Source organism: Schistocerca americana, unplaced genomic scaffold (genome assembly GCF_021461395.2).
Source record: "Schistocerca americana isolate TAMUIC-IGC-003095 unplaced genomic scaffold, iqSchAmer2.1 HiC_scaffold_73, whole genome shotgun sequence".
Taxonomy (NCBI): domain Eukaryota; kingdom Metazoa; phylum Arthropoda; class Insecta; order Orthoptera; family Acrididae; genus Schistocerca; species Schistocerca americana.
The window spans coordinates 1,194,682-1,221,216 of NW_025726489.1; the positions used below are offsets into that span (position 1 = coordinate 1,194,682).

At 39.0% G+C, this 26,535-nt stretch overlaps 1 protein-coding gene across 1 annotated transcript in view; it reads right to left on the minus strand.

Moving 5' to 3' along the window:
- LOC124589803 (spectrin beta chain-like) overlaps positions 1-26,535 on the minus strand; it is a 140,771-nt gene that overhangs the window by 76,994 nt on the left and 37,242 nt on the right. The window contains exons 16-27 of the mRNA XM_047131591.1: positions 25,773-26,012; positions 23,599-23,811; positions 19,968-20,100; positions 18,252-18,370; positions 16,247-16,405; positions 15,176-15,439; positions 12,893-13,093; positions 11,091-11,207; positions 10,738-10,938; positions 6,910-7,118; positions 2,893-3,097; positions 1,140-1,334 (exon numbers count right to left, since the gene is read on the minus strand). Coding sequence (XP_046987547.1) covers positions 1,140-1,334; positions 2,893-3,097; positions 6,910-7,118; positions 10,738-10,938; positions 11,091-11,207; positions 12,893-13,093; positions 15,176-15,439; positions 16,247-16,405; positions 18,252-18,370; positions 19,968-20,100; positions 23,599-23,811; positions 25,773-26,012 — 2,256 coding nt within the window. The remainder of the gene's footprint in view (positions 1-1,139; positions 1,335-2,892; positions 3,098-6,909; positions 7,119-10,737; positions 10,939-11,090; positions 11,208-12,892; positions 13,094-15,175; positions 15,440-16,246; positions 16,406-18,251; positions 18,371-19,967; positions 20,101-23,598; positions 23,812-25,772; positions 26,013-26,535) is intronic.

Here is a 26,535-nt window from a genome sequence, read left to right on the forward strand (position 1 = left end):
GAGCATAAAATGATTGTTGTGATAGGCTGTAGTTTGTAATCCCAGACAGCCTCACAGTCATGTAACTGGATAGTTACAATGGGATCAGTGCCAAACACAAATGAATGTATTCCACACTGAAGGAAGCCACTCAATGAGCTTCTCTCACAGATCCGCGTGTATCTTTATCAATATGCATGATAGGAGTACAACTGCACCTTCACTCTACTTAGCTTGGATTTAACTACTACTGCTTATAACTAGCATCTATTCTAACAAGACCACATTTCTTTTTAAAATGCATTTGCTGGTTACTTCCTGTTCCATGCTGAAAGCACTATGTTCTGCACAACAAAAAGACATACGGCCCACCAATATTTTTCAACACTTCTGAGTTTATGAGCCTGCCTCAGAATTATTCTGCCTCTCATTATAACCATTTAATGAAAAAAATAAACTGCTAACATTAGGTGCTTTCTTTTAATGAATAAATTGCTTTGCTTTCCAGAGAAATTACCATTTCCTGTTTCCTACTCAGCTGCCCACCTTCTTTGTTCACTCATCATAAGCTTTGACTGTGACCACAGGAAGTAATCCTTGATGAAGTCTCTTTCCTAACACTCATGCTCTAGTCTTGGACACAACTGTTCAATTTTTTGTCTTATACTGTGTCCTCTATCTAGAAAGCTTAATCTGAGGCTAAGGGGAGAAAACAGGGTTGAGGTGTTGTGTGATAAATTCTCATTTACTGTTTCAAATATTGATTACTCACACAACTTCAGTGTTGTGAAAGTGGTCACAGTCAATGATGCCTCATTTTTCAAATGCCAAAAAATCTAACACTTTTCCTGGCAGCCTCAAACATTCCTTATACGAGGAGACAAAACAATAAATATTTAGCTGTGCCAAAGACCAGAGTCAATTTATCAGAAATACAATGCCACCGATGAAGTTCTTTGGTGACTGATACATCAGCTTGAGCTGTGGCAGCACTCTTTCACAAAACAATACTACCTTGGCATGAAAATCACAATGTCAACTAACTAGTAACTTTCCTTCATTTCTCTCTCAATTTTTAGTAATGTGAAAGACTTCAGATGCTTCACCAGAACAATATCCTATACCAGCTGAAAGCAACCAAATACTAAGAACTGCCTCACCTGCTTCCTTGTCTCAATGAGCTCCAGCAGATCTTGCCACGCCTCATTCAGTCCGTCCTTCCATTCTGCAATGGTGGCAGAGTCACTGTGGCCTGCTCCAATCAGCTGGTCGGCAATTCCGTTCACGGCAGACACTCTCTCACTGCCGATCGCTTCTGTGTCACGAGCAAACTCCTTGAAGCGTTCCCACAAAAGCTGCAACAAAGCAAGTTACGCTTTATGTTTTGTGTTGCCAAAAACATCAACATTTTTAAGAAAAATAAAGGTAAATCAGGAAAAGGGAACAGGGGAGGGAGAGGGAGAGGGGGAGGGGGAGGAGGGGGAGGAGAAGGAGGAGGAGGAGAAGGAGATGCTACCACGAACTGCCTGAACAATAACATTCTGCCATGCAGGTTGCCACTGAATGAATTAAAATACCCTTTTTATTTTGCTTTCATTGCTGTGCAGATTCACCTGTGAATCAATATTCAACATTCAAATGGTTGAAATCCATATAATGTGTAATATAATTAAAATACAAAACAATTGGTTGTTTCGTCGAAAGAATTTAAGAGAAAACTTGCATACAACATATAGCACATCAAATAACTTGCATACTATACTTTCTGTGGTTACAGTCCAAAGATTAATTAAATCAAAGCTTTGAATGACCAGCATAGTCTGCAACAAATTAAACTCGCATACAGGGTGATGAAAAACAGCCTGATAATACAGTCCCAGCATGACATATAACATAAAACTGAGAAAATTTTTTTTAATAACCACAGGTCAGAAATGCAGTGTTATGGAACTATGACCATAAAATGACAGCCAATCAGTGACAAATGTGCAGAGTTTGCCCGGTAAGTGAATATGTACAAGTATGTCTAATAGTTTGGTTGAACAAAACTGATCAGCTGTTGTCATTTCTTCAAAGTTGTCCTCCTCAAAGCGACTTTGGAGGCATGAAATGTGAGCATCTGCCATAAAAAGTCTGATTTTGGAAACAAAAGGAGTGTTTAAAATTTAGTTTCTGTTTTCTTTTCAACCACTGTCTTCAAGGGTTCATCCTCATTCTCGGTACATTAGCAAAAAGTAAAACATTTAGCCTTTAGATTTCATCATCATCAGTAGCACTGTAGATGTAAACAGACTGTCTCACTGCAGTGCTGTCAACATTACCACTCATTATCTTAAATTACTTTTAGTGTAGTCGATTAGTCAAGCTTTAGCCAGTAAACTTCACAGATAATTCACATCTAACATAATCAGCCGTGGATAGGAATTTAAAGTTTGCCTGGTTTTTATTTATCAGCTGAAATCATTACCTGCAGTTAATTCAGACCCAAGTCCTTTAGCGCAGCAAGAATTAGCTGTGACAAGTTAATTCAAATATACACACTTCCGTGTACTCATTGCCAACCATCTATATTTTATGGACATAGTCCCGTAACGGTGGATCCTAGACTCAGAGTTACCTGTAATTATCATACCGCGTATCTCTACTTTTTATATTCATCATCATCACCACCATTTAAATATTCCTCTAGCAGAAGCTGATCATCAGAAATGAATCATTTATGTAAATATCTTCCTCCTTGAACATTTTCCAGAACAATATTGCAGTATTTCACTAATAAATATTTTTAATAATGCTGGTGGAAGGCAACAACCTCTCCCGAGGGCCTTATTTACATAGAAGTGATCCAAAAACCTTATGTATATTTCGAATCCAGTTCAAAATTTATTTCTGTAACTGCAGGACAGCACTCACCGTAACATGGTCATAATCCTGGCCCAACTCGTGACTGCCAGCAACAACTTCCCTCTCCGCTATCCACTGCTCGAGGTCGTCGACCTCGCGGTTCAGCATGAACAGCTGCAAAGCCTCCTCCAGCTTGGCACGCCGCTCGCCAGCTAAGTCTTTGAGGCCGGCGTACAGCTTGTCTACCTGAGACTGCTTCACTATTATCTGGTCACTGTAACACCACAAACCGTCTTCAGTAATACTTAGGTTTAGTTGAGCATGCATAAACCTTTGCTTCCTGTGTGTTTGGCCTTCATATTGAATGCAGACAGGTACTGGCATATTTTATAGTTACAATAAAACAGATCTGTGCTAAGCTAGCCAAACATTTAAGATGTTATAGATTTCAAAATGGAAGCAGGAAAAATAAAATGAAATAGTCTGTAAATACTATGAATTATGGCATTTATTATGCAAAGCTTACAAGCTTATTTCTTGAAAATTGTGTCAGAAAGATAGAATCAATTGAAATCAGTGCATGGATGTAAGTGTTTCCAACAGTTTTACATGTGCCTCCATAGGTCCCCCACCATCACAAGTCGCAACTTCAGCAGAAGTGGCTCATTTGGGTTCTCCAATGTTCACTACACGTCTCTGGAACACTCATAGCATTAAAAGAAGAAGTAATGTTGCATGACTGAGGAGGCCAAGTGATGTCTCCGAAATGAGAGAACACTTCCAAACATTCCACAGACAATGGTCTTGCTGATTTGTGCAGTGTCGGGTATTGCACTACCTTGTTGAAAATAAAGGACGTTCGGGTCAACGCTGAGGCACTGCAAGCAAGGCTGAACAATGTTTCCCCAACACAGTGACACCACAATCTGAATTAACCCACTGTTCCTCCATCTTAATTAATTAAAAAAAATCCCACAGGCCTGGAGTCTCAAAAACACCAAATCCACACCAATCCATGATTTGGGGAAGTGCAGTGGCTTCTTGTGCAGCATTTTAGGGTTCACAGGAGACCAGTACTGCGTGTTCTGTTTTTTGATGAAGCTCGAGAACTGGAAAAGGGTTTTGCGGACATGAACAAATTATTTAAGAAATCTGGGTTTTCAGTTAGGATACCGAACTCGGCAACATAAAAAGTAACTAGTGCTTTCTTGCCTCTGTAGTTAGGTTTCTGTTCAATTGCAATTTGTAAGGATGAAATCTGATCTCTCTAAGCATTTGCCATAAACTGCTTCGACTCAGCCCTGTATTTTGAGCATTGGGGACTAAGTTCAAAACCTTTCCTTACTCTCTGCAAGTTTTCAGGTGTGTGCACTGCATTCCGAGCTCCACCTTTGGATCAAACACACTATCACTGTCTTCAAACTTCTCCACCTAAGCCAATATGGTATTCTAACATGGTACCTGACCAACATCAAATCTTTTCCTGATGTCACTTTAATGTTGCACTTCCATCACAGACTTCGTTTCATAATAACAATGAACTGAGGTAACACAATGCTGTATGGTCCACTGCTACTGAAATACGAAATGAGATTCTCTCCTTCACCCTCCGCCTCTCTGCTACCCAATACACACTATTGTGCATGCATAATACTTGACATTGAACCATGTTAGTCAGCTCTGCGCCAATCTGCTCCATTGATTTTCGATGTATTACATTTCAGAACTCTTTCTGTACAAGGGCGTATATGCGGCCAAGGGGGTGGGGTAGCGGAGGGTGGGGACTCTTGGATTTTTCCCAGATTTCCCAGTTAAAAACACTTTTCCTTGGAGAAAATATACTATGCAACTGGTGAAAGCACATATTTTTCCGTGTTAAATTATGTTGTACTTTCCCTTGGAGCAGTGCAGAACATCCGGGGACTTTAAGAAATGAAACCAGGAAAAAAAAAAAAAAAAAAAAAAAAAACAACACGTTTTGGAAAGATCCTTGTTGTGCAGCAAAATTTACAATGCATATTTTCATGTTACGAAAGTATAAACATGAATTCCACCAAATACAGCACAGCAGCTTCCAAAGCACTGAAACTGAGGCTGCAACTCAAAAAAATGGTTCAAATGGCTCTGAGCACTATGGGACTTAACTGCTATGGTCATCAGTCCCCTAGAACTTAGAACTAACCTAAGGACAGCACACAACACCCAGTCATCATGAGGCAGAGAAAATCCCTGACCCCACCGGGAATCGAACTCGGGAACCCGGGCGTGGGGAGCGAGAACACTACCGCACGACCACGAGCTGCGGACGGCTGCAACTCATTTTTGTCGGCCAGTCACAGCTCATGCTATGTGATCCTACCAGCTAATGCCAGCAGATATTCAGAGCATAGGACATGTGATGTAGTCAGCCAATAGCAAAATCACTTAAGTGGAGTGAACACACAAACACGAAAAGCTAATGGTTTAAATTAATATGCAGGCAGTATAGCTACAAGGAAAGCTAAGCTTTCACATATAACATTGGTCGTAACAAAATTTGACCTTTTTTTTTTTTTTTCTTCTGAGGATGTAGTGACAAGATCCTTAGCGGGATCCCAGGCTGTGGCTAACCCATGTCTCCTCAACACTATTTCTTCCATGAGTGCTAGTTCTGCAAGGTCTGCAGGAAAACTTCTGTGAAATTTGGAAGGTAGGAGACAACGCACTGGTGGAATTAGAGCTGTAAGGACGGGTTGTGAGCCATGCTTGGGTAGTTCAGATGGTAGAGCACTTGCCCACAAAAGGCAAAGGTCCTAAGTTTGAGTATTGGTTCGGCACACAGTTTTAATTTGCCAGGAAGTTTCATGTGTAAAACTGCGTAAGTACTCACTTTGTGCTATTTTTAATCTATGAAAGAACTAAAAGAAATATCAAAAACTAACCCTGAAACTTGGCCTTTTTAGTGTGTTTTGCCATTTAAGAGATATGAAACACTAATGTGCCAGTAAAATTTTAAATAATTGCATGCATGGCTGATCTACTGCGCTCGAAATTTTTCTAAGTAGCTGGTCCTCAGTGTTAAGTTTTGAATGAGAGTCTAACACTCCATGACTTAAGAAATACATCACACGTTCTCACATGTAACATAATTCATCTTGCGTAAAAGGAAATTTACTTTACGAGCAACATTTCTCAAACTATCATTTACAATATTTTCCCGCAATCTGTTAGAAATGCAAACAGTTGTGACATCATGTTCATCAAAACAAGGCTCACAAGAAATACTTATTGAAAGCAGCTGTTATTAGAAAGTATTGCAAAGTCTGACACATTTTGCTGTCCTCTGGCAGTTATGTGTGTACAGTGTATTATAGTAAATGGCACATTTTCTTTGCAACTAAAGTTTTATTTTGTGTTATTATCTTGTTTGTTTTATTGCTGTAGTATTATTCAGTAGTAGTGGACTAAAGTAAAATTCTTTGTTAGAAATCAGTCCTTACCAGTGAAAATCACAAAAATTTAACTGAAAACCAGAACAATGGAAAATTCCCAGTTTCTACCCAGATTAAAAATTCTCGTGTGTTTTTCCTAGATTTCTTGGTTGCCCCAGGGCATATACACCCTGTGTACTTAAATTTTTCAAAAAAAATGGCTCTGAGCACTTTGGGACTTAACATCTATGGTCATCAGTCCCCTAGAACTTAGAACTACTTAAACCTAACTAACCTAAGGACAGCACACAACACCCAGCCATCACAAGGCAGAGAAAATCCCTGACCCCGCCGGGAATCGAACCCGGGAACCCGGGCGTGGGAAGCGAGAACGCTACCGCACGACCACGAGATGCGGGCTAAATGTTTCATATTGGTTGGATTGCTCCAAGTATGTCTTAAGATCAAACTGTATAATTCTGAAATAGATCATGTGAATTAAATACATAAATGAAGTGGAATGGGTTATCCAATAACAGTGCATCAATATTCACAGACTTTTTCATAATGGAAGTGATAGTGGTGATTAGAATACAGATCATTAGTAACAGCTTTGAATTTCTTGCACTCAATGCAATTATGTTGGTGACCAGTTCACACAAATGAAAACAGGTACCTGTCTGGGTGTTGTTCCGCCGTGAGCTGCCGTGCAGTTTCACCCAGCTGGCGAATAGTCTCTGCATAGTCTTCAACTGCGAGTTCCAGTGTCTCGTGTTTCTTCATTAAATTCTGAGCAGAAATCTCATCTTTCCCACGGTCTTCTACCATCATGTACAGCTCCTGCTCACTCATCCAGGATTCAGCTTCACTTGCATCGAAGAAGTACTGTAAATACGACAAGGAACATTAAAGATGTTTTGGACACTTCAGAATTCAATTACTCAAATGTGCAGGAGAAGTATCACCTAATATATTTCTGTGAAAGTACAAAATGATGGTGTACAGACCTACCATTGGCTATATAAATCTAACTAAGAATAATATTTGTTTCATTGACAGAGATAGAGAATGATCTTTCTGACACCTCATTTGTTCTTCTTGCATCTCTAGTTCTCAAAATGTCCCAAATTTAATACTTGATCTGGAGAAAGCCATTCTGACAGTTCAATGTCATATTGCTACAACTTGAATATGCAAAACAACTAGGACTGTAACAGATAAACTTTTTGACACTTCATTTACATAGCTAGCAGCAGCTACTACTTGTGAAATATTTCAATTTTCCCTCCAATCACTAATTAATTTTTTCTTGATTACCTTCAAGCAATTAAATATGTCTAATAAAACTATACCTCAAGGTGGTCAATTAGTACTCCATTTGTCCATTTCCCACTCTTTGCTTAAGTATGAAAATATGGACAAAAACCCACTGTGTAATTTATAATGGGTGTTTTCACTACACTCAAACATTTGATCAGAAAATAATAAACCACCAGTTGCAGCTCTCAGAACGACAGGTTCTATCTTGAGAGGCACAAGGAAGAAAGTATTGGAGGAGTTAAGAATAGGGGTGGGAAGAGTTCATGATGTCGGAAGGGTGATAGGGGAAGAGGGGAGGGGATGTTAGAGATTATTCAGGATCCAGTCCGAGAGGGACCTATGCATGAAGAGGAGGAGGGCATATATAACACTCGGGAAAATGAGAGAAGTCACAAGTGGCAGAGAAAGTTGTGGCAAGTCAAAGTAAACTAACAAAGAAATAAGGTTTCATGCATCAAAATGCCACAGTTCATGATGTCTTAAGTACCCTTAAGCTCATAACCATTAGGATCAAGTCAACCTACGTAAAACAATTGTGTCCCTAAAGAAAGGAGAGTTGAATACTGTTATTCAGTTTCTACAAACGATCAAAAACTTACCAGATCAGCAGAGAATTCCTAAGAGTGAATGTTTAAGGTTATAAAGTATATGAGTGTGGCGTCAATGTTTCTCCACCACTGCGAGACAGCAGTACAGGTGTTATTTAAAAAAAGTGTGACACGATGTGCGGTGTCGATGTGAACAGATAGAAAATGTTCAAGCAAAGTACCTGTTACAAGAATGTGTGGCTAATGTGTTATGTACCTACAACAATCTGTGGCACTTCAATCAGTGAAGCCCCAGGGCAACTATCACTATGACCTTATGGTGGAAAATTTTCCAAAATTTTCCTTGCCTACACAGGTCAGCTAAAAACAAGGAGAGAGGAATTCTGTCATCCTGTGGCTTCCTCCACCACACTGAAGCAGATTCCTACAGAGTTTCAAATGGGAGGCATTAGATTGTCCACCTCATTAGCAGATTTAGTGTTGTGCAATTGTCATGTTTGTTAACACGAAGTAGTAACAAGGAGTACATCATTTCGTCATTAAGGAATTGCAGAGAAGCCCAAGGTTGAACAGAAAGGTGGACAGCTACTGTGAAATAGTGAGGGCAAATTAAAGCCACAGTATGACGAATGTGTAAATAATTCCAAAAATTGAGTGAAGATGAATTTCTACAGTCCCTTAATGGTTCCCAATGAACATTTTTCCTTATTATGAACAGTTTCACTTTTTGAAACATCCTGGCAGATTAAAACTGTGTGCCCGACCGAGACTCGAACTCGGGACCTTTGCCTTTCGCGGGCAAGTGCTCTACCATCTGAGCTACCGAAGCACGACTCACGCCCGGTACTCACAGCTTTACTTCTGCCAGTACCTCGTCTCCTACCTTCCAAACTTTACAGAAGCTCTCCTGCGAACTTGCAGAACTAGCACTCCTGAAAGAAAGGATATTGCGGAGACATGGCTTAGCCACAGCCTAGGGGGATGTTTCCAGAATGAGATTTTCACTCTGCAGCGGAGTGTGCGCTGATATGAAACATCCTGGCAGATTAAAACTGTGTGCCCGACCGAGACTCGAACTCGGGACCTTTGCCTTTCGCGGGCAAGTGCTCTACCATCTGAGCTACCGAAGCACGACTCACGCCCGGTACTCACAGCTTTACTTCTGCCAGTACCTCGTCTCCTACCTTCCAAACTTTACAGAAGCTCTCCTGCGAAACTTGCAGAACTAGCACTCCTGAAAGAAAGGATATTGTGGAGACATGGCTTAGCCACAGCCTAGGGGGATGTTTCCAGAATGAGATTTTCACTCTGCAGCGGAGTGTGCGCTGATATGAAACATCCTGGCAGATTAAAACTGTGTGCCCGACCGAGACTCGAACTCGGGACCTTTGCCTTTCGCGGGCAAGTGCTCTACCATCTGAGCTACCGAAGCACGACTCACGCCCGGTACTCACAGCTTTACTTCTGCCAGTACCTCGTCTCCTACCTTCCAAACTTTACAGAAGCTCTCCTGCTGTGGCTAAGCCATGTCTCCGCAATATCCTTTCTTTCAGGAGTGCTAGTTCTGCAAGTTTCGCAGGAGAGCTTCTGTAAAGTTTGGAAGGTAGGAGACGAGGTACTGGCAGAAGTAAAGCTGTGAGTACCGGGCGTGAGTCGTGCTTCGGTAGCTCAGATGGTAGAGCACTTGCCCGCGAAAGGCAAAGGTCCCGAGTTCGAGTCTCGGTCGGGCACACAGTTTTAATCTGCCAGGATGTTTCATATCAGCGCACACTCCGCTGCAGAGTGAAAATCTCATTCTGGAAAGTTTCACTTTTTGGTATGCGATAGCCCTCTGAAGAAGAAGGGGCAGCAGACTTCGGATATGAAGTGTTATGAAATTTGTGAACCCAACCGCAGGGAAGTACAGTACAGAAATGTTATTCGAGAACAGAAGCACAGGCTACCTAGTAGGACAAGCCACATGTTGTATCTGCTACACTTCTGCCTACATCTGGTGGCTCCCAGTACTAAGCAACATCACTACCTCCCGTAAGAAGACTCCAAGCCCTCTCTCTGTTGTGGACAAGAATACAGAAGATCCAATCTCTTTCCATACATAATATTATCAAACACCAAGGTTCTATAATCCAACTGAAATCTCAAATGATTCTAGAGCATTGCCACCAGTCTGTCAGCCAGCCTTTCAATTCTGTGTCGGGCTGGAAATTGGCGTGGTCGTCTCGATCCAAGTGAGGCTTCTCTAGAACCAAAAACCCTTCCTCGCATTTCTAGGTGCAGATTGAGTAGAATCAGGAGTGGCACAGGAAGGAGAGCTGCAGCCCTCTACAGTTGTGGACAGTAAGACTCAGCTGTAACTGCAGCGTACAGTGTCACGTATCTCAGCCTACACGCACACTTTCGCCGAGTACCTAGCTGGCACTAAAGCGATTGAGTGGCTGGAAAACCTGTCCACTTACCTTTGATTTTCTGCCTTTGTTTGTTTAACTGGTCGTTTATAATTTTTTGTTTATGATTATTAATTTGTTTGCAATTGTCTACGAGCATGAAACATTAACTAAATAAATATACGTGTTGCACTGACCACACTGCAGAACACATGGTAGTCAATTTCTGTAGATGACCTCTACACGACTAACCTGTTGGGCTTTCTCCGACTGCAGAAGGTGCTTTCGCCGATTCTCCATGGCGTCCTTGAGAGCTTGCCATTTCTCCTGGAGCTCTTTGATGCGACCTGCAAATTCTTCGGTATCCTCGTGTCCTTCGTCTATGAGCTTCTGCCCGTTGCTACACACCAGGTTTATGCGTGGTTCGTGGTTCTCCACTTCTGTGCGCAATGACTAAAAGAGAGAAAGAGAAAATTGTGTATCGCTTTCTGAAGAATATGCTTGTGTCATAACATTAGTGGATTGTAAGCTGTATATACCACATTTCACATGACTATCTCAATCCTGCAAGTAACAACTGCTCTATGTAATAAATTCCTACATACCTGGTTCTTCTTCTTAAGCATATGCACATTAAACAGGCTATTTCCATACTCTGTTGATGTTGCCTGAGGCATTTTCTCTGCTATCCACAGTTTCTCATCCTCCACATCTCGTCGGAACTGTAACAAAAAAGAAATTAAATAATGAACTGCTACATTAAACCTTTCTTTTATTTTAACTACAAGTATGACAGTAATAACTAATTTACCTAGAAAAAGAGTAAACAATTTTTGCCTTCCCCCTTAAAGTCAAGCTTCCAATTCCGAATCAGTTTCTTATTCCACATTCTACTATATAGGAAATACTACGACACAATTCCACCTTGTGTGCATCAGTGTATCCAAAACATCCTCAGTAAATTCCAATTTTTACAGCAAGGTTCATAATAAGATATAACCCACACTTCAAGTTCCAATTTAAAACCTCCACTACCAGTGAAATTACACAGCCATACCATGATTAGTTTGGTTTTTGTTAAGATGTTTTAATAATATCTGTAATAATAGTTCAATGTGTAAAGAGGAGTTATTGAGTAAATATCTTCTCCCAACTTATCTCAGCACCAATTTTGACAACAGTAATGAATTCGGAGTAGGTATTAAAACTCATGGAGAAGAAGTAAAAACTTTGAGGTTCGCCGATGACATTGTAATTCTGTCAGAGACAGCAAAGGACTTGGAAGAGCAGTTGAACGGAATGGACAGTGTCTTTAAAGGAGGATATAAGATGAACATCAACAAAAGCAAAACGAGGATAATGGAATGTAGTCAAATTAAGTCGGGTGATGCTGAGGGAATTAGATTAGGAAATGAGACACTTAAAGTAGTAAAGGAGTTTTTCTATTTGGGGAGCAAAATAACTGAAGATGGTCGAAGTAGAGAGGATATAAAATGTAGACTGGCAATGGCAAGGAAAATGTTTCTGAAGAAGAGAAATTTGTTAACATCGAGTATAGATTTGTCAGGAAGTCGTTTCTGAAAGTATTAGTATGGAGTGTAGCCATGTATGGAAGTGAAACATGGACGATAACTAGTTTGGACAAGAAGAGAATAGAAGCTTTCGAAATGTGGTGCTATAGAAGAATGCTGAAGATTAGATGGGTAGATCACATAACTAATGAGGAGGTACTGAACAGAATTGGGGAAAAGAGAGATTTGTGGCACAACTTGACTAGAAGAAGGGATCGGTTGGTAGGACATGTTTTGAGGCATCAAGGGATCACAAATTTAGCATTGGAGGGCAGCGTGGAGGGTAAAAATCGTAGAGGGAGACCAAGAGATGAATACACTAAGCAGATTCAGAAGTATGTAGGCTGCAGTAGGTACTGGGAGATGAAGGAGCTTGCACAGGATAGAGTAGCATGGAGAGCTGCATCAAACCAGTCTCAGGACTGAAGACCACAACAACAACATAATGAAGGCATTGTTGGATATATTGAAGGTACAACAAAATGATAACAGAGATGACTTTTCAAAATCCTGCAAGATGATCTGATGATCATTTTGGTGTACTTTAATGGAATTCGAATGAGTATCAATTTTTTTGCCAACTGTCATTACATTAATTTCACAAGATGTTCAAGTGATCACTCACAATCTCAATGTAAGAAATGATAGCCAGTTGCCTATACTTGTAAGCTCTTACGGTTGAAGCACTTATACGACAATGACATCACAAAAATTTATGAATCACAAGGGTAAACAACAAAGGAATACTCTTAAAATTAAATTAAGTAAGAACCCAGAATAACATTGAGAAGGACATTTAATAAACATTTAGAGAACCTCTAGGCATGGATACAGACCTGGAAGGCCTCTTTCTTCTTCTCCAGCTGCCTCTGCCTCTCTAGCAGAGGCTGCTTCAGCTGGGCGAACCTCTTCTCCACTTGCATCTTCTTGGCAACAATGTCGCCCATCTTCTCTGGAGCAGTCTTCTGCAACTTCTCTGCTTGGGTTTCCAAGTCTGTTACTTGCTTTGCCTTCACAGCCATCTGTGTTTCGATCATCTGAAATATGAACAACAAAAAAAGTTAATTTAGTGTGATGACAACTCCTCTCTACACTGTATTCTTGCCCGAGATGAGAAGAACGAAGACAATTCGATTAAAAAAAAAAAGACTTACTCTATCTGCAATTTTTGCATATTTTCTGTAATGAATATTTACTTGACACTTGTAATCTTAAGAGCCTTGGAGTTCATACTGTACCTTTTGATTCAGTTAATTAGTAAAGAAACTGGTAAACCTGTATATTCACACTTCTGATTTATAATTCAGTATTTTGTTTTGTTCTGTCTTAATATTTCAGTTCACGAGTAATTTACATAATAATACGTGGGTGACTTCATTGCTTTAAATCATGTGAAGACTTTTTGCCAATTAAGATAAAAACAACATTAAAATAACTGTCTACAGCTAATAACCAAGGTATATATAACGATATCGAACAAATTTCAACAAATATGAAAATTTGTAAAATCAACTGCGTGAGAAACAGTAAATGTCATATCAAAGAATCAAACTTTGTAAAAGAATTTGTTGTCACTGAATTTGACAAAATGTGTGAACTCAACTGTCACATATTATCTGCTAAAGAAAAATTTAATGTAGAATAAATTCAATTGTAAAGTAGGAAACAAAAAAAGATTATAATATTAAGTGATTGTTCAAAGATTACAAATGTAGTACTGGCTGTGACCGCTTTCATTCTTTGACCAGACTCAGTTATATCTTGCTTTATGTGCACTATTGTCTCAGTTTTGGCTCATTGTTATTGTCAGTTCAATTTTTTCACATTCTCAGTGATTATCAACTTTTGACGATGTATTTTGTAATAAATGCCACAATCAAAGAGAAGCAGAAATGTTTTTATTTGCATCTACATTCACGCAGCAAGATGCCAGGACGAAAAATCACCCCTTAGCCAAGGTAAATATTCCACAATAATTTTTATTGTAACATGCTACTCTGCAAATATTTGTTAGTTTGCCGAAAAGTGCTCAGCTTATCACTATTGTGGTTAGGTTGTAGTAGTTAACAGCACCTTATGTAAGCTGCCAGAGACAGTGGTCATGTGTGTGTGTGTGTGTGTGTGTGTGTGTGTGTGTGTGTAAGGTGTGCCTGCCTGTGCGTACATGTGTGTGTTTTACTTTGTTTTATGGAGTAGGCTATGACTTAAAGTTCTGTGTGTAACAATCTCTTCACTGTGCCTGTCTGCAACTCAATGTGTCATTTTCACAGTGAGTAGCAATCTATCATTTTCATAATATTATTGATAAAATACATTTGTGACATATTTCACAAACAGAGCCTATTAAAAATTGTAAAACTTCATCAGTCTTCAAAATACATAATTATCAAAGATTTCTTATGGTGAGTGTGTAGAGACCCTTAATGCAAACTTCATAAATGAAACATACTGTCCATTTTTTCGGCTTATACGATTCATCAATGTAGAGAATTCACCAATGTTTTATAACCTGACATAACAGACAAGTAGCTAGCCATGACTCCTAACCATCGTCTGCGAGTGGAGCAAGCTCTCTACAAACAACCAAGGAATGTCATGGAGGAGTCAAGTTTCACGTTAAAGATATTCTAACACAAATAATGGTTTTCAATGTCCATCTATACCCTCCGCTACAAAAAATAGTTTATGCTATCTTTTCTTCGCATGAGTATTTTATTAAATGGTAATCTTTAAGCCAAATATCAGTGAATCTGATTTTGTGGATATACAGCACTAACAGTTTCTTCTTTTCTGAGAAATCCAACACTAGGTGCACAGTTAAATACTGAACAGATACAAAAAAAGTAATTCACCAGACTGGTCTAAAAATGGATCTGGTTTAATGAAATCTATTGTAGCCTTGCAAAGGATCTTTGAAACATTAATATCTACCTCATATTACATTCCTCATACATCTACATGTGTGTTTGAAGGACGCATCATCATCATCATCATCATCATCATCATCATCCAGATTGTAATAATTAAGCCTTCGTTTCAAGTTAAATCACACTGAACAGTGTGCGTGTGCGCGTTTTTCCCCTATAAACACACAAAAATACGAACAGAAAATCCCATACCTGCTGCTTTTGCATGAGGATGTTGACAGAAGCCAGGTCTGAGCCTGTGTCCGGGCCTTCTATCTGTTTCTCAAGCTCGTCCATCCAGGTGTCGATGTCGTCACATGTCTGGTGCAAGAGAACTTCCCTATTAGCATCGAAGAGGCGCTCGCCCTTCTCTCGGGTTGTCTCCTCCAGTTTATCAAAGTGGTTGCCAAGCTCCTGCACTTTCGGTTCGACGAGTTCCGCAAGTTCAGGTTTCTCTTTCATCAACTCTGCTGCCGCCTGAATTAATGTGAAGTGAAGGCAATAAGTTACAGACACAGTAGTTACTCAACACTGCTAGAAAAATGTTTTCACATGGAAGATGTAAAACTGGTAAAACCATTTCATACCTTCCTCCACCTCAACACTCATTCCTCATATTAAACTAAAAGGAAACATTACTCTCCTCAAAAAAATTGCAGTATTATGATGGAAAAGGGGGTGGGGGGTGCATGGGGAAGAAGGCGGAGACATTTCAGCTATAGCAAACAGCAGCAGAAGTTAACTGCTGATGCTAAGCAGTGGGATTTGCAGTGGCAGAGAGAGGGAGTAAGTAAGTAAGTAAGTGTGTGTGTGGGGGGGGGACAAAACCTTGTTTATGTGAAGCAATTTCTTCAACAGTTACTTACAGCGCCATTATTTTATGAAATGTCACACACAAACAGACAACATTCTGTTAGCATTATGGAACATAGCATACAGTTTTCAAATACAATAGATGATTCCAAATATATACATATCAAATGTTCAATACAAATAGATATAAAGTTTAATTTTTTGTCTCTAAACAAATCTCACTCCAATCTCTCTTTCTTCCCTGAAAGTAAGTATTTTGATAGTGCACACTTCTCTCATTACTGAAGATGGACTATTTACTAGAAAGCAATGAGTACATATTTAATTGACTACAATATTTCCTATACTGATTTTAATGCCACATTAAGAAGATCATCATCAGAATGTTAACAGTGAGAACGGCAGAGAGCCACTGCTATGATTAAAATGTACACCTGCTATTAGAGAAAGGTATTAGTTACTTATACTAGCCTCTTGTATTCTGAAGAGACGGTCTTTGTTGGAGGCGATCTCCGCTTCGAAAGCCTGGTGCCTCGTCCACTTGCTGTGCACTGTCTTGGCACTGCGATACGTGTCATCTAGTGCCGTTACAGTCTTCTCCTGCACCCATTCTCCCAGTTCCTCGCAATCCTGAAATAAATTGAAACCTTTACTTTGCAATTTAAACACCTCTGAAAGTTTATAATGTATTATTCAATTTAAACGTTAAATGGGCAACGTTATGAATCCGTATGTTTTATTCCTGAAACTTGTCATTTTAGGGTTTTGACAATGACATATAATTTTCAATAGATTTGATTGCTAATGGAAGTATTTTGTTTCATTCTAAAATCAAACACTGTTGTTACTGGCGAGACTAATAACGTCTGACAACAATATTCAAGTGGTGGGTACTTTATTCTTCTAAGTGATGTATGGCAATGATTTCTCATATGAAAACAGTGCAAGTGATATGAAATAAAGAATGTGTAGCTATATGTAATGAACAATTACTGAATATGTGAAGACTTTTAACATATCTCAAAAAAAAAGATGAAAATGTTATGTAATTTGTCACAAGAAGTTGTCCTAAAATGGTCAGTGTGATAAAACTAATTACTAACTATTTTTAACAAAATAAGACATATATTTATTTGCTCATATTTGCCGCCTTGTCAGTGTACAGCATCAGTGAACACACAAATTTGGCTACAGAGGTTATCAGTCAACTGTCACAAATTGTTTATTAGCTAAACAACTTTTGAAATTTAAGTCAATTTCAATGGCCCCTATTCCTTCTCAGCCAACAACTGCATCAGTACTTAGTAGGAACGAGTATCTCCTTAAAGCTCCTAATGAAGTCCTCTAGTAGGAACCTTGAGGAGACAACAACCCCAATGTAATGACATAGCAAATGCCCGAGAAGAAATATGGGCTATTGAAATTGACTTAATGTCAAAATCGGTTTGGCCAAGAAACAATATATGTGAGCACAGACTAATAACACCTACAGTCAAATGTATCATCTGTTGAAGGATTATAAACACAGGGCTCATTACTGTCTTATGCACAGAGAGTTCTGTAGGCTCAGTATGCATTTGGTAACACTCAGTATTTTTGTTTATGAAATGCAGTATCTCTCTGTTACTCAATTGTCAGTGAACAATAAGCTATTTTACTTAACATTTCAAATCTTACTAAGCAGAAATGCTTTTCTTTGTCTCTTTAGTCATGTACAGAGTTCCCAGGCCTGAAAATCATCTCCTGAGTGAGCAAGTCAATTACGCAGTTTTTGTTTTGTGTTTATAATGCACCGTTCTACAGATCATTTTACAGCATAATATCACTAGCTGCAATATCATTATTGAAAAGTGTTCAGATTTGAAAGTTATTTAATATGAAAAACATGTTCAGAGAATATGTTCAGTATTGTTGCAGTATACACAGGTATTTTATTCCTATAAACAGCTTTCAAACCCAATTGTTATTATTTCACAACCACTAGCATGCAGAATCAACAATGTAAGCTATCATACATCACCACTTTCAGTACTAATCTTTCTAGAGTTTCATTGTGATTGCAAGAGCCTTCTACTAGAAGGAGGGTCCTTCAGCTGTGCCGAAATGTTGGCAAGGTTAGTATTAAACATAGCAGAGTGCGACAACCTAAAAATATTTTTGTCTACACTGGATATCGTATAATATGAAGTTACGATGATCTCGGAACCACTACACACATTAACGAAGACCTATCAGATTAGGACACTGTCTAAAGAAGGTACACTAGGAAAACCAAAATGTATGCAAGCCACACTTCTTCACATCAAAAAATGAATTTATCACAATTTCACTCTTTTCATGTAAAAATTACGTAAAAATAAATACTTAATGGGTCACAATGGATATCATTTCGAAATTTGTAAAAGTTGTTAAGAAAAAGGGTAAAAGTAACTGACAAATTACAGTTACTGTCACTCTTGAGTGCAAGTCTTATAACCTGTAGGAACTGGTGAAGCTGCAGCTGATCCTTCAGTTTCTCCATCTGCTCCAGAGCTTTGTTGCGGTTTGCGTGGCGCCGTTCATTGATGCTGTCTGCCTTTTTGCTAACCTTGTCAGCTGGAAAATGAAACAATAAATCATCAGTCAAACTTCACAAACACTTCTTTTCTATCAAACCTCTTGGAACTGTGCTTCCTTATCACAATTTACTACTACTTTCACAGCACAGTTCTTCTGTAGTAGTTCACACTAAAGAACGAGGCAGTTAACAGTAATGTGCTGTTATTTTAACAACCATACTAGACCAACCACCATACCCATCCTCTGGAATATGGCAAGAAGCTTAAGACGTTAATTTTATTTTTCAAAAACCAATGTTGAGAAATATTTCATATATAAGAGCCAATACAAAATAGAACAAAAGAATTGTAACAAAAACTTCACTTATTTCTTAAGTTACTTATGAGAATCCCTTCAAAGACACTTTCCATGTGAGTAGGATGACATGGCCAACAGGAAATTCTTTAATTCACTCACAATACAAGGCATATCCTACGAGACATAAAATATGCTCTGGCAAGTTTTCTAAAAGACATGCACCTATATGTATAAATTTTCTAAAGTAATGTTAAATCTCTAAACACTTCATAAAAAGGTTTAGAATTTTAGCATTTTGAGACAAGGTGAATATTAGAAACTATGACTGAAATTGACAACTACATAGAGATGACATTAAAGTAGTCAAGATTTGTAAAATCATTTTTTAAGATGTTTATAAATAATAACACATATAACTTTTATAAAACACTGTTATATTCTGGAAACTTTTTGAAATTGATTTTTACAAAAAGGGATTAATTAATAATTTATTTATAGATTGAAATGTACAAAAGACTAAATCAACAACAGTTGTAATCATGTATGCTGCAATTCTAATGAACAAGAGGCAAGTGCAATGGTTGTATTAAAGCAACTGTCCTAGTTCCCACATAGAGAATACATGTCCATTTTCCCTCCCTGCTATTCCCATGGGCTCTGGTTATAACGAGATTATCAAAAGGAGATTCAAAATGTTCAAATGTGTGTGAAACATTATGGGACTTAACTGCTAAGGTCATCAGTACCTAAGCTTACACACTACTTAACCTAAATTATCCTAAGAACACACACACACACACACACACACACACACACACACACACACACACACACAAGCCCGAGAGAGGACTCGAACCTCTGCCAGGACCAGGAGATTCAACCCTGATCATCTTTTTAATATGCCAGCAATCTCAGTTTTAAGGCCAGTTGGGCTGGACATACTCAGTTTCTGTACCATCTTCTGATATAACTTTCCAAATTACATTATTCCGGCTTTATTTAAGATGTTACCTCATTCGGTTCTAGGCGCTACAGTCTGGAGCCGCGTGACCGCTATGGTCGCAGGTTCGAATCCTGTCTCGGGCATGGATGTGTGTGATGTCCTTAGGTTAGTTAGGTTTAAGTAGTTCTAAGTTCTAGGGGACTGATGACCTTAGAAGTTCAGTCCCATAGTGCTCAGAGCCATTTTTTTTTTTTTGTTACCTCATTGCAGTTAATCACCAATATCTCAAATCACATGAACAAACTTTTTTTTTTTTACCAAAATACCAAAATTAATCTACACACACACACACACACACACACACACACACACACACACACACACACCCCTCACCTGCAAAGTGTCCTTCGTCACATAGGCGGCTTGCAAACTGAACTACATTGTTGATTTTGTCATCATTTGCTTCCATTGTAGTAAGGAATGCCTCGTGCCTCTTGATCAAGTTCTCTGCCTGTTCCAAGTTGGTCTGCAAAAAAAGTTGAACTGTTAAAGGGCATTGTGCACGACTTTGAGTTTATGAATTAAATAACCTAGAAACCATTATACACGATACCAGAAGAGCTGTTTAAGTGTTCAAATACAGGCACAGAGTTCACTATAAACAGCAGGCAATCCATTCTTTCCATACTACTGTTATTCCACCCAGGAATTTCCATTGTTTGTATCAGTTTTTTTAATTAAGTATTTTTATTTTAACACTTGATATACCCATCTTACATTCAGAGCAAAACACACTGGACTCTGTATAACTCAGTCCTGAACTGTGAGGAACAAAGCATAATTATACTGATAATTTTAAGTATTCTACCATAAATTAAGTCATTGTGAAGTACAGTGTACTTACTGCAGCTCAGTCATGGCATTTATTTATTTATTTATTTTAATTTCTGTAGCAACAGCAGATAATAGCAGTAGCTGTCTTAATATCAAGAAACACTTACTACCTCATGTTTGGAAAGTGTGTATTTAATGTTACAATCACATATTAACCGTGTTTGGAATGAATACAGTGCAAAATAAGAAAATGGATATATTAGACAAAAATTAAATGCACAACATGCCAACAACACAATAAAAATAACATAACAGTGTTCTCAAACAAGAAACTTTCAAATTCTTTAATTTGCAAACTGAAACTACCATCCTGAATGTTGCCATAATTATTAACTGCTGAATTGACTGAAATGCTGAGAAATCTGAGATTATTGTACTTTCAGTTCAATAAAGAAAGCTAAACTGAACAGGCAGAAGACCTTTGTGCATCTATACAAAGATAGACATGTGAAACCTACAATTTCTACCATCGTTTACATTAGTGAAAGATCTTGTCAAGAATCCTAGAAAATTCAGGTACTACATAAAATCATCAAGTGAATCTAAGGCTTCTATTCAATCACTTGTTACTCATCTTGTATGGTACCACAAGACAGTAAAAAGAAAGCCGTTTTAAATTTCACGTTTAATAAATTATTGACGCAGGAAGATCAGACTGACTATACTGTCATTTGACCGCCACACAAAATCCTGTACGAAGAACACAGAAAAAGACATCCTTGGCATTGAAAAGCAACTGAAAGAGTTTGAACAAATAAATTGATAGATTAACACAGAATCCCAATTCAGCTTTACAGACAGTACTCCAAGGAATTGGTCCCATGCATTTATCACAAATCTCTAACAGTGGAAACCCCCAGCAACTGGAAATGAGGGCAGACATTTCCCATGTGTAATAAGGATAGAAGAGCCGACTAGCAAAATTTCGTACCAATATCAATGTCAATTTGCTGCAAATTCTTGAGCATACACTATATATGACTGTAGTAAATTTTCTCAAGAGAAAAAGCTTCTAGCCACGAATTTAGAAACCATCAACACAGCTCATCCTTCTCTCATACAATATCATGCGAACAATGGACAAGAGCAATAGGCAGATTCTCATATTTCTAGATTCCCAAAAAAGTGAGACACAGTGTCACACTCCAGACTGTTAACAAACGACCAAGAACATGGAGTAGGTTGTTGAAGAGATGCGAGTAGCTAGAACACTTCTTAAGTAATAGAACCCCAGTAGCTTAACCCAGACAGTGAGTCAGTATTTTGCAGCTGTTACTTATTGAATTGATAGCTTGGTAATTTTCACACCAATCAGCACCTGCTTTCTTTGGAACTGGGATTATTATATTCTTGAAGTCTCGAACATCTTGCTCACCAGATGGAAGAGTTTTGTCATTGCTGGCTCTCCCAAGGCTATCGGTAGCTCTAATGGAATGCCGTCTACTCCCGGGATCTTGTTTTGACTTATGTGTTTCAGTGCTTTGCCAAATTCTTCATGCAGTATCATATCTCCCTTCTCATGTTCCTATATGTCCTCTTCCACTTCCATAATATTGCCTTCAAGTGCATCTCCTTTGCATAGAACCTCTATATACTCCTTCCACCTTTTTGCTTTCCCTTTTCTTAGTACTGATTTTCTATCTGAGCTCTTGATATTAATACAGGTGGTTCTCTTTTCTCCAAAGGTCTCTCTAATTTTCCTGCAGGCAGTATATCTTTGCTCTAGTGAAATGTACTTCTAAATTGTTAGAGTTGTCCTCTAGCCATTCCTGCTTAGTCATTTTGCACTTCCTGTCAATTTTTTTTTTTTTCAGTTAAATCTCTCTTCTGTTACCCAAGGATTTCTACTAGCCGTCATCTTTTTACCTACTTTATCATCTGCTGCCTTCACTATGCCATCTCTCCAAGCTACCCATTTTCTTCTACTGTATCTCTTCCCCCTGAAACCCTCTACAACCCCTGGAACTTTCAGTTTATCCAGGTCCCATCTCCTTAAATTCCTGCCTTTTTGCAGTTTCTTCAGTTTTAATTTACAGTTCATAACTAATAAATTGAGGCCAGAGTCCACATCTGCCCCTGGAAATGTCTTACAATTTAAAACCTGGATCCTAAATCTCTGTCTAACCATTGTACAATCAATCTGAAACCTTTCGGCGCCTCCAGGTCTCCTCCACATATATAACTTTCTCTCACGATTCTTAAACCAAGTGTTAGCCATGTTTAAATTATGCTCTGTGCAAAATTCTACCAGGCGGCTTCCTCTATCATTCCTTTCCCCCAATCCATATGCCACCTACTACTTTTCCTTCTCTTCCTTTTCCTACTATCGAATTCCAGTCCCCCACGACTACAATTATTACAGATGAAACAAATGGACAAGCAGACGGAAGGAAAGAGGAAGCTTAGCATTTCTTAAAAAATAAATTGTTTTTGTGGACCAATATCAGTTTCAAAATTATATGAGGCTGAGCAAGGATAATAACCAGCTTCTACTCAACATTGTGAAACTGATGAACAGGACACTATGATGAAAGAAATATGTGTGTGTGTGTGTGTGTGTGTGTGTGTGTGTGTGTGTGTGTGTGTGTGTGTTTACGTGCATCTCCTTACCCAAGGCAATTCTCTTCAAGGTTTCAATGGCATAACTTTCTTGTATTACGAATAATAAATTATTTCTGCGCCCTACACTTCTCTAAAGTAGCAATTTTTGTTTACTGCTTCATCACATTTGCTCCTGTTATGACAGTCTTTACTTCTGATATCAAAGTTTCTGTTCATGTGATGTAATGAACAGTCAATTGGTACCTGCACCATGTTGCCATATTCTACCGCCTCTTTCCTCAAAATCACTTTGCCAACATAATCTGGAAGCTGTGAAATGTGCACACGCAGACTATTTGCATTTTCCATTGTGGCTGAAAACAAACATAAAAGTAAAGCTTCAGTTTCTATTTTGCGTCATCAGATGTGTTTCCACACAAGGATATAGCCTTCAGTTCCTTGCAACACAAAGAAGGTGACTGGGTATAGCAAATTTAAGAGTGTGCGCAACTCCACAGCTTCTCGTCACTACAAGGAGTCTGTAAATAGGGGACCGAGAGCAGATTTCTGCTAAACATTTTCCACTCACCGGCGTCTCGTCCTTACTGAGCACGTGCTCCTGCTGGGCCAGCAGCACCTCGGCCTGCTTGGCGTCGCGGTCGAACATCTGCAGGTTAAGCGACTGCGACAGCAGCTGCTGCCGGTTCTCCCACATCTGGTGCAGTTCCTCCCAGCCGTCACGCAGCGCCTTAAGCCGCTCCCTCAGGAACATGTACTGCGGGTCGTCCTGCGTCGAGGGCTCCTGCACACGACAGTCTGCTCAGGTCTCTGTGTCTACTTGCAAATACAGTGTAGTAAATAATGGAACAGCACAGGAGAAATTGACAACATTAAATGCTGCAGATCGATTGTGTGCCCTAGAAGACCTCTGACACTGATGACATTTTAGCAGTGGGGTACTGTAGGTTGTATACCTCCATTCTGGTCCTTAGAGTTAGCGCTATAATAAGCTAATAGCGTGGCGAACCGACTAAAAAGTAAAATATTGGCCAACAATCTAAATGAGAGTTATTATTGTACAATGATCTGAATTCACAATACACGTAAGTAAGAAACTTGGTGGCTAAACAGGCAATTGTCAGACTACAAATCTAACGGTTCTTGTATCCAACTACCATTTGCTTTTAATTTTTTTCCGACACTTGCCTCTCCTTCATTTCTACCAAAACTTAGTCTGTGTGAAATAGTTACTTTCACGTGAAAGAAGAAAAACTGGTATCAATAAATGAGATGGGATATATAATTTTAATACTGACATATTGACACTTTTAAAAAATGAAATGGCTGCACATTTTTTAACTTTATAGCTGTGGCTTAATTTTTAGTAAAGTGGTGCTCTGCCCAAAAAAAAAACCATTTGTGCAGCCTGCATAAAAATTCACTACAAGTCCTGTTGAAGCATATCACTAAGGTGGTGGTGGTGGTAATGATGATGATGATGATGATGATGATGATGATGATGATGATGATGATGATCAATGAGGGATCTACCCCATCCACAGTCATTGCTGCTCAGTTCTATGTATCCGAGACAAACATTGATTACGAGTGCCAAAATTTATGACGAATGGAAATATGTTGTTGTTGTGGTCTTCAGTCCTGAGACTGGTTTGATGCAGCTCTCCATGCCATACAGTAAAGCTGCATGCCCTCGGGAAAAATTACGGCTGTAGTTTCCCCTTGCTTTCAGCCGTTCGCAGTACAGAACGGAAATACCAGTTGCAAAAACTGTAATATTACAGGGATATAGAATGGCTGCCCAATACTTACCTCCTGGAGGGAGGAGGGTGGGTCAGTCAGACCCTATGTTGAGGGAATCCAACTGCTGTGAGGATGTGAGGTGACAAATGTGAAGGGCAAGGGCTCAGAGGTAATGAGATTGTGTCTCAAGGGCTTAAACTCTTTAGTTCCACTCAACCTGTGGCCTGAATGAACTGTCCCTCCTTCCCAATCTAATCTTTTTTTCTCACGGGCAAAGAGCTAACATTTCTGAAAGCTACAATCCTTTTCTTTCTCCCTTTTGCGTCACAACAGGTATTTTACCTTCTGAGGATAAGTACTGGCCATCTAATATGTCGCCTCGTGTTTTTAAAATGTACAGTAAGGTGCAATTGATGATTATAACACAAACAACAGTGCTCTAGTGCAGGTAAGTATCCTGTTTTACAATAAAATATTGGAAGGGTTGTAGTAGTTTAACATTAGGATCACCATTAACATTATTTTGTCATCATTACTTTTCCCCTCTACATTTATTCTTTTTTATTAATAAAATTGTAAATGCTTAGAACTGGAGGAAAGATTAATGGAAGGGTATATTCCACCACTGCCAGGGCTGTGAATGTGCTGCATAAATATGTAAATTGTGACTGATAAGCCAAATAAACTCACTCTATTTTTAGACTGAAGTACATAAAAATGGTACCTCATTCCACAACGAAGGATGGGTAAGGATAAAATTAAATCACTGTGGATCATTATTATGTTATTTGATTTTTGAAACATTCCTCCGGAAAGTTTAACAGAAACCTAAAACTGTATTTTAGATATCAAACAGCCTAATTTTGAATTAGTAATATTTGTTTCTAACGGCAAGGACTAATTTTTTTGGCAATTTGAATTTGGGACAGCAATGACTCTGGTGAAACATAAACCTACTTGAGCGAAGCATATTAATATTAAAATGGCCTCAACCGCACTTACGGCAGTGATGCGCTCTCCATACTCCATCATCTTGGTGTAGTCGTCCCTGTAGTTGTCGATCTCCTCGCGGATGGTCTGGTGCTGGCTCAGCAGCTGCTCCGCCTCAGCCAGCGATGCTGGAGTGTCCTCAGAGGCCACGTCGGTCTGCGTCTTGGTCAGCCAGGCCTGGAAGTGGTCCAGGTCGCGCAGGAAACGGTGCAGGTCGCCCGCCTCCTCCAGTTTGGCGTCGCGCTCCTTCAGCTGTGTTCCGTGAGAGGAAAATTAAGGACTGCCGCAGTTGTCCGTGGCAATTAACGTTATGTACGATGACAGAATAAAATTATCAAAAGATGGAACACAATCCTTTGCAAAAAAATTCTGAGAGTTACAAATCGACCAAAAATGTATTTGAGATTGCCAGTCTTACTCATCTGCATTCTTCCTCCTAATCTACCCACATAAGATGATAGAATTTTTTTGCTCTAGTTTGTATGATATTGTTCCAACAAATTTTCAAATATAAATGAGGAACCATCTGAAGGTGCATTATCAAAGCTGAAAAGTTGCCCAGATTACTGAGTCAGGGGATACTTATCATCCAGTAACTCTCCCTATTTCCTATACCTTGCCAGTTCTTTTCCTTCATCCCTCTTCCTTTCCCTGACCCTTCTACCAGGAGGAAGAGCCATTGGCTCTTAAAGCTTGCACATTCCATAACTTTTGTGTGTGTTCTCTCCTGACACTGCTTAATAAGTAGGTTTTTTCATATGTAAAATTGTTGGTT